An 8,165-nucleotide genomic window follows, 5' to 3' on the forward strand; every position below is an offset into this window, starting at 1 on the left:
TAGATAAATCGCAGTTATCCTTAATGAGCAATGAAACAGTATAGCACAGGAGGAAACAGTAAAAGGAGGAGGAAATGAAGCCCTCATATAAAAATTGAGGTGCTCCTAATTAACCCTCTTTTGAAAAAGTTTTTTGATGACCCCCAAATATGACAATCCTCTTTCAGACTTTGGTAATATAGCGACTGTAGCGAGATAGACTGATCTCTGTTGAGTGAGCATGTTGCACGACTGTATTGAACCCAACCTGTTTTCCACATTACACAGAGCCCTGACTTGGACAGCTTCAAAGAGAAGTCTCCAGACTCTTTGTCCAGTGGGATCCACCTAACAGTTGCCTCCAATGACACCATGTCCATGTCCCCAGAGACAGAGCTGGCTGTGCCCACAGGAGAGCCTCATCTACAGCCCCCGGGACTGCTGTGTAGAAGCCTGCGCTTCCCATCGCTCCCGGACAGTCTGGAGAATCCAAGCACACTGGAGGGATCACCAGAAATCCAGAGGCACATGTCCGATCCAGTCTTACCTGGAAGCTAGAGGGCAAAAACAGACCACTGTCTGTTCTAAGACGCATATATACCACATTTTCATGGTTTTCCTTTTTTTAATATGCTCAATATTGCACTTCTGCAATAAATGCATTCATGTTACTCATTAGTTACAAGGGCGTCCAGTAGAGAAAAAGTAGATTTCTCTGAATCTCTGAGGTGTTTTGTCTCATATCCCTTCTCATTAAGAGCAGGATTTATTTCCTCTGATGCGAGAGTATTTGGTAACACCTCTCAACTTTTTTGTTATCGAATACGAAGAGAAGCACAGTCGGCATTAAAGACGAGATCAAAGAGTCAAAGAGAGATGCTACATTATGATCACTTGACACCATCATGTAATAATTGTACATTTTTTGTCTGGTTTGAGATTTGTCTTTACGTTCTAAACTTCTTGCGTCAGCTGTTATTTCGAGGCAGATCCTCTGAGGCAGCAGCATCACTGAAACCAGGACGAATATGACACATATACCTGGGCTTTATGAATTGCTTGTGTATACTGAAGTGCAAATGTGCTTGACTTTCTTTTCAATGTATAGATTTTATAATTTTAAACTATTATATATATATATATGTATATTATATATATATAGTGTGTGTGTGTGTGTGTGTGTGTGTGTATAACTCAGATCTACTGTATTACTACATCAAATGACTTTAATGACTGGCACAAAATGAATCTTTGTATATTTGGATTCAGTAACCAAATGGGCATAAATTCAGGGTTATGAAATGACATTTCTGTCACTGAAGTGGTTATTTTAACTGCTGACGGGTGGTGTGACTGTGTGGATGTGTTTAGACTTACGATGTGTCTCTGAGAATTTTCTCACAAATTCTTGACGTTCTGATTGGAAAGTGAAGGACTGCTTTTGTAAATCACGTTGAGATGAAATCAGTAAAGTTTATTTCACCTCTGCAATGTAAGCAGATGAATGTTTGTAAAATGACTAGAAACCTTTGTTGGACTGTGAAGGTTTCCAAAAGGACACAACTGTCATTATTCATATTTTTTAGATTAAATGTTATTTATAAAGAAGTACTGTTGTACTGGGTTTAAGCTATCAATATTCTTTGTCCTTATTTTCATTGGTCTGTTTTTCTTCATTTTCATTTTTACTAGAGATGCACTCATATTAAAATAGTCAAGCTTATAATTATTTTCAAGTTATAATCAGCGTTTTAGTACTTGCAATATACCATTATAGTATTTATTAATATTGTGAATTAGCTTCTATTTAAATTTTTAGTCTGTTTTAGTAATTTTGTATCATTTTTTATTATTTTTTTTGTAATATTTTTATTTAGCCTTATTTTTGTTTCAGTTTTAGTACTTTAGCCTACTTTAGTTTAGTTTTTAGTACTTTTTAGTTTACGGTTTTCTTATAGTCGTTTAATTTTAGCTTTATTCCAATACCAAAAACATTTTTTTATAATTTTAGTTTGAAAGATAACACTGGTTACAAGCGATAGCTGGCTAATATTACATAATATTTATGTATGTATCCAACACACATTTACTATTTTATCTAAATAAAAGTGAATTCAGGCATTACAACATAATGAACAGTATGAAAAATGGATATCCATTTATATATTTGCTAAAGATTACATTTAAGTGTTATTATTAGTATTTATAAACTGAGCATTAGATGATAGAAATTTTTATCAAGAAAATTAAATCAAAATATAAAAATAAAAGAAATGAGCATGCATGATTTAATATCTAACCAAATAAAACAAATCGGTAAAATCCACCAACAATCAATATATTGAGCACCAAAATGTTAGTTGTCAGGCTATTACAATTGAATTACCACTGTAAGCTTTATGAAAGAACAAGAGTTTATTAAGTGAGTTTATTAATAGAAAAGCATTATGGCTGGACACAGAGAGAACTACTTACATATAAGCACTCCATCTAAGAGTGTGAGGTGAGGATGAAGATCCCACACAGCCTTGCAAACTCACTTTTGACTTCGGTCTTGACCGAAGAGTGGCGTTACTACTACATCATATTTGCATAACAACAGAACAATGCATAACATGAACAGACCAAATGACTCGCAATGCAAAACGATTCTTGAAAAGTGACACGTTTGTCCTACCTTGTACATAATATTTATATATGTATACAGTACATATTTCACTTCAAGCACAAGCATGCTGAAAGGGGACTTACTTATTTTGAAAACTAACATGGGAAAAATATAACAGGAGCTTTCTCACAATTAGTGAGCAATAATGAATCTTTAAATGAAATAACATTTTGCTCAAGATATCCTCCACTCAAACACTGACGTCAACAATGCAACTAACCGCTATGTGAGTTATGAGCGTGTCTGAAGAACTATTATGAATGTTTTGCAGTGACGTCAAGCATTTTTCCCCATACTACGGTATTTAACAGTTTCCAAAGCTACAAAAAATAAAATAAAATGGCACCTTCCTGAAATGAAAAGCAGGATCTGAAGTTCAGAGGCTCTTTAAAACTGTATCAATCTTTGAAGTAATTACATCTTAATAAAAGGGTTGTTTTGGATGTCCATGTTGGCAATTTTTTACAATCCTAGTTTTTACCGGTCAAACTGAATAAACATGTATCTCTCCCAACACAAATGGCCGAGAATCATAGTAATTACAGTTGTGTTTAAGATCCCATAATGAGGACTCTGGGACAGCAGGTAGGAAAACAGACCAATATAATGTGCAGAAACACAGATGCTCAATCACACCGTCTCATTCTTCCAGACAAAAGTTGTACACACACTGTTCAGACCGTTGTTCCCATAGGCCCGTTCATATCGTTTCCCGCTTGAAACCTCTAGACCTCAGGAACTTTAGAAAACAAGTCTCTGCTTTATTAAAGACCCTTTTCCAGCAATGCCCCCCACAGGAAGCACAGGGGCCCTTTAAGCTTCAGCTCTACACCCTCAGGATCTCCAGACAGTTGTTGTAGCAAATGGCGATCCAGTCGGGCTGAGTGGAGGCCCACTGTACGTTGTTGATCTCTCCCTCGGCCGTGTAGGCCAGGATGGGGTCCTCGATGGCCCGCGGCATCTGCTGGATGTCCCAAATCAAAGCCTGGTGATCGTCCGCTACAGTGGGATTTAAAAGAAAAGGGGGGCCAGGTAAAGAAGACTTATAATGAAACAGCACTGTCACGGCTGCTACAGTCTTATGGCTGTTCACACCAAGAACAATAACTATAGCGATTTAGTTCTAAAAATCATTCTAAATACAAAAGAATAGCAGAGTCCACACCAGAACTATAACAGCATTGAGAAAAGATATCGATGGAAACACTTTCAGAGCAATTTAGCCAAGCTGATGAATGACAAAAATATTGACAGCCAATCAGAATCCATCCTGCTTTAAAGAGCTCGAGCATTTAAAGTTGCAGCTGACCAAACTGCAGCGCACGCTTCGAATAAACAACGATATCATCCGCTGGTGTGAACACTAATATTATATCGTTCTTGGTGTGATCAGGCCTTTATACTGACGCAACAAAAACATCTCAACAATAAGGATAACAGAACTGACACATTCCCTATTCATGAACAACAAAGTATGAAGAAAAGGCTTTGCACTAGTAAACAATGTATTTTATTGTTATTTGAACATTTGGTCCAAATAGTATACATACACACACACATGCAGACACACACTGTAGTATGTGTGTATGTGAACGGGCTGGTTTCTAACCTGCTGTACATATGTGGCAGGAGGAGTGTGGCGCCCATGCGATACCGTTCACACAGGCACGATGATTATTGAGCCGAGCCACTGGCGTGCACGGCACACGCACGTCCAGAATCACCACCTGACAATAATACAACAGCAAAAAGTGAGGGACATGAGTAAAGATGAGGACAAACGTACTAATAAAGTAAAATGGACTAAAAGAGAGACCTCCATGCCATCCATGGCCATAGTAGCCAAGTAGTTGGGGTCCTGTTTGTTCCAGCACAGGCGCAGCAGCGGGTGGTGTTGAGGGTCCTCATAGATGATGGTGCTGTGCTCCAGGTGCCGCAGATCAAACATGCGCACGGATCCGTCGGCACCCACAGACGCAAACATATCCCGACCGCCACCCGCGCGGCTGAATGCGATGTCATACACCTTAAAGTCAATACAAATGCTTGATTTATACAAAGACAGCAACAAAGTACACAAAAGTAGAGTGATAGAAAATGGCCCGCCAGTTAAAAAATGAGAATCTGAAGTCCTTAAGGGCAAGTTTTTACTCACCTCCTTGTCGTGTGCGATTAGCTGTGTTTTGACATGGCCTGACACCAGGTTGACCCTTCCCAGAACCTGTCCTGTCTCTAATCCCCAGATCGTGCAGGTGGTATCAATACTAGAGGTGCCTGAAAAAACAGAAAACACACACATTGATGATGACAACCTGATAATCTTTTAAGAGGCAAACATAAAAAAATAAATAAAACCTTAAAAAAAATTCCTCCCAAACAACAGGGTTATTTTAGCCTGGCTAATGTCAGACCTCGTCTCATTGAGACGTGGTCTGGGAACCACATGTTCATTTTCTCGTATTTGAGGCGTGGTTTACGAATGCCCAGAGCCGTTTATTGGGCGCTACGAATGTCTATCAAATGCGCCTGCACGTAGCTCATAGCCAATCGTTTCAATTATACCAGATGACGTATGTAGAGCGACAGAAATTCGACGAGAAAGAAGACGATGGGTCAGAGATTTATGTGTACAGCTATCACTATCTAAGGCTGCATCGAAAGGTAACTTCGCGTCTGCTGCCATGTTGGATCCATAGATATAAACAAACTGCTTCGGTGTGTCGCATAGACGTCGTCATCGTCTTGCTGCTCCCTCCCCATTCTGTGATTGGTCCCAGATATTTTGCTATATTGCGCAGCCCTAGTGTGGAGTTTGCATGTTCTCCCCGTGGTTACGTGGACTGGACATGCCAAATTGGCTGTAGGTGTGAATGTGTGTGTGCGAGTCCCAAGCTATGTAATGGGGAGGGTTGGGGAAAAACCTGGCAACCGAACATATACTATCATGGTACCTATTAATAGTAATTTTATGTGCTTTTGTCATTTTTATTAGCTTTCTATTAACTTTTATTATAGTTTTAATAATTTTAGCACTTCAACTTAACTTATTTTAGTCAGTTACCAAGAGAACATTTATAAATGGAAATTATTTTTTATCAATTTAAACACAGCACAGCCAAACACACAGGCTGATTACATGTTCTCTTACCCAGAAGATTGGGGTCCACTTCATTCCAGTCAAAAGAGGTCAGAGGTGCGCAGAAATCAGAGTTCTTGTTATTATTCAGGAGACACTCCAGACGAGTCTCCGTGTCATTCACCTGACAAGATACAGACAGTTCACTTCATTTAAGTGTTTGTGTTTCTACAGTTTTGCTTCACAGTATTAAAGCTAGAGAGTCTTTAACTTCATTGAAAGTTCAATTTAAATAAAATTGACTTTCTTAATACACATTCCTGGTCTTATTGTGAACAATTCATCAGTGCATATTTATTTGAAATATGAGACATTTCACCAAGAAATCAATTAGATGGATTCAATCAAGTCCTGACCAATCAAGCCACACAACATAGAAGTAAAATGGGTTGTGAACATCATTTCATGTTCACTTCAAATTCAATAATCGATCTTTAAATCATAAGACACTTCAGTGTCATATAAGTCAATGTGTAATGCAATTTGCAACTTCTGTAATTTGAATTATTTCAGAGTGAAACAATATTCAGCAAAAAACAGCCATTTGCCTACTGAACAAGTGACGTAAGTGGAAGAGGAAAGTTGTATCAGACGAACCGCATATAATTAAGTACATTTTTAAAAAACTTTTTTGTTCACACTTTATATTAGGCGTCTTTAACTACTTGCATTATAAAAAAAAATATTGTTAGATACAATGTACTTATTGTGTTCATATTGTATTGCAAAACACTTTTGCTGCTATTAAGGTGGGATACGGGTAAGGTTAGAGACAGGTTTGGTGGTATGGGTAGATTTAAGGGTCAATTAAGTTGTAAGGCAATGGTCAACAAATTACTAAATTAATTACAGCTGTAATTAAAATTGAGGTATTTTTAAAATAAAAGTATAGTGTAAAATGTATGTACACAATAAGTGTGTTGTATCAAAAGATGAATTTACATGATAGTCCATAGTAGATAAAGCCACTTAATATAAAGTTTGACTCCAATGTGTTGTGCATTGATGAATGTTCACAGTAAGACCAGGGACATGCATTAATATGCATTTTCATCAGATGTTGTCTTGAAGTGCAGTCAATCATTACTGAAGTCTGATTATGTGTAACAGAAGAGTGTCTGTATGGTTCCCATAGCGTACCCTCCATATGCGCAGATAGTCTCCGCTGGTGGCCAGCAGGTCTGGATAGACGCCCTTGGTGTCGGGGATCCACATGATCTTGGTGGTGGGGTACGGATGATCGAAAGTGTTCCTGCATACAAACTCTGAGCTCTCCTCCTCAAGACCCACCAGCTGGACCTGAACATCACAAAACACACAGCTGATGTCCACATCACATTGAATCTACTGGATTCATGATGCACGAGGTTCTGACAGCTGTCAAACCAGGACTCACAAACCAGATACAAATAACAGTTTGGTTAGTTATTTTAAAGCAATCAGGCAAAACACTTATGACTTATGTTCAAGGAATACGTTTGTCATCCATGTCAAACATTCTGTTACTGGGATTCCTAAATCCCGTTCAACTGCACCCATACATCATGTTCAAGTACACTTGTCTATGATAGGATGTCAGCAGCCATAAGAACACAGAACAAAGTAGAGAGCGATCTGGGATCTCTTGGTTCACCTTGTTGTTGTATTCCTCAACGAAGCTGCCGAGCGCCAGCCTAAAGCGCTTGTCGGGTCTGACGCTCCAGTTCATGGCATAGACGGTCCATGGCGCCTCGTATTTGTAGATCTCTTTTCGTTTACCGTGTAACGACATGATCCAACCCCTTGATCAGGTCGGCGAACAGCAGTATTTAGAATTAGGTCTTTACGAAGAGCTAGATTTGCACCGATCGCTGAAAGAGGCTCTTTCAGCGAAAAATATAGTCTCGGGTTTCTGCAGCGAGAGACAAAGAGAATGTCATAACAATCTCCCTCCGCAACGGCCGCGAACACGAAGAGCCGCGCTCTCACTGCGACGACACAAAACCTAATCAACCTTAATCAAACACACAGATTACCATCCAATATTCAAGATTGTGTGTAGCTAAAGACCCATGTTTTTGCTGTGTCCCAACGGTTTTAATTCTAACTTTAGAAAGCCCTAAATAGGCCCGACCTCTCAACGGCGCATTTGCTCTGAGGATGTGCGTGTTTCAAAATAAAAGTCCCTCATAGAAAATGGGGGCTGAGCGTTGGGTTATTTATAGACTATGTTGCTAGTTGACAATTTTACTTTCACATCATATTGGGCAGGTTTTTCTGAATTTTCAGCTGTCCCCTTTAGCCTTGAAAAGCAACAAAGTGTGCAATAGATATCTGGCTGTGGCTCAAGAGATAGATTAATAAAATAGTTTTATAAACATAGCACAAAACATAGCACAAAAA

At 38.8% G+C, this 8,165-nt stretch overlaps 2 protein-coding genes across 3 annotated transcripts in view; one reads left to right on the top strand and one right to left on the bottom strand.

Moving 5' to 3' along the window:
* kcnh6a (potassium voltage-gated channel, subfamily H (eag-related), member 6a) overlaps window positions 1–2,793 on the top strand; it is a 41,013-nt gene extending 38,220 nt beyond the window's left edge. The window contains exon 16 of the mRNA XM_079860897.1: window positions 268–2,793. Within this exon, the coding sequence (XP_079717023.1) occupies window positions 268–537 (270 nt within the window). The 3' untranslated portion in view covers window positions 538–2,793. The remainder of the gene's footprint in view (window positions 1–267) is intronic.
* Window positions 2,794–2,878: 85 nt separating this feature from the next.
* On the bottom strand, window positions 2,879–7,951 carry dcaf7 (ddb1 and cul4 associated factor 7). Of its 2 annotated transcripts, none has more exons than XM_079861055.1 (7): window positions 7,417–7,951; window positions 6,924–7,082; window positions 5,796–5,907; window positions 4,803–4,921; window positions 4,464–4,673; window positions 4,257–4,374; window positions 2,879–3,646 (listed from the first exon to the last, which is right to left on the bottom strand). In XM_079861055.1, the coding sequence occupies exons 1-7, from the start codon at window positions 7,552–7,554 to the stop codon at window positions 3,474–3,476; spliced, it is 1,029 nt and encodes a 342-aa protein (XP_079717181.1). In that variant the 5' UTR covers window positions 7,555–7,951; the 3' UTR covers window positions 2,879–3,473. The 2 variants fall into 2 exon arrangements, with proteins under 2 accessions (XP_079717181.1, XP_079717180.1); XM_079861054.1 differs by having other exon boundaries at window positions 2,879–3,649.
* Between the last annotated feature and the right edge of the window lie 214 nt (window positions 7,952–8,165).

The sequence above is a fragment of the Squalius cephalus genome (genome assembly GCF_949319135.1).
Source record: "Squalius cephalus genome assembly, chromosome: 1".
Taxonomy (NCBI): Eukaryota; Metazoa; Chordata; class Actinopteri; order Cypriniformes; family Leuciscidae; genus Squalius; species Squalius cephalus.

Coding starts and splice junctions, on each gene's coding strand:
- dcaf7 (XM_079861054.1), bottom strand. CDS start 7,554: ATGTCGTTACACGGTAAACGAAAAGAGATCTACAAATACGAGGCGCCA. Junction 7,083..7,416: donor TTGAGGAATACAACAACAAG/GTGAACCAAGAG, acceptor TGTGATGTTCAG/GTCCAGCTGGTGGGTCTTGA. Junction 3,650..4,256: donor CTGCCACATATGTACAGCAG/GTTAGAAACCAG, acceptor TAAATCCCACTG/TAGCGGACGATCACCAGGCT.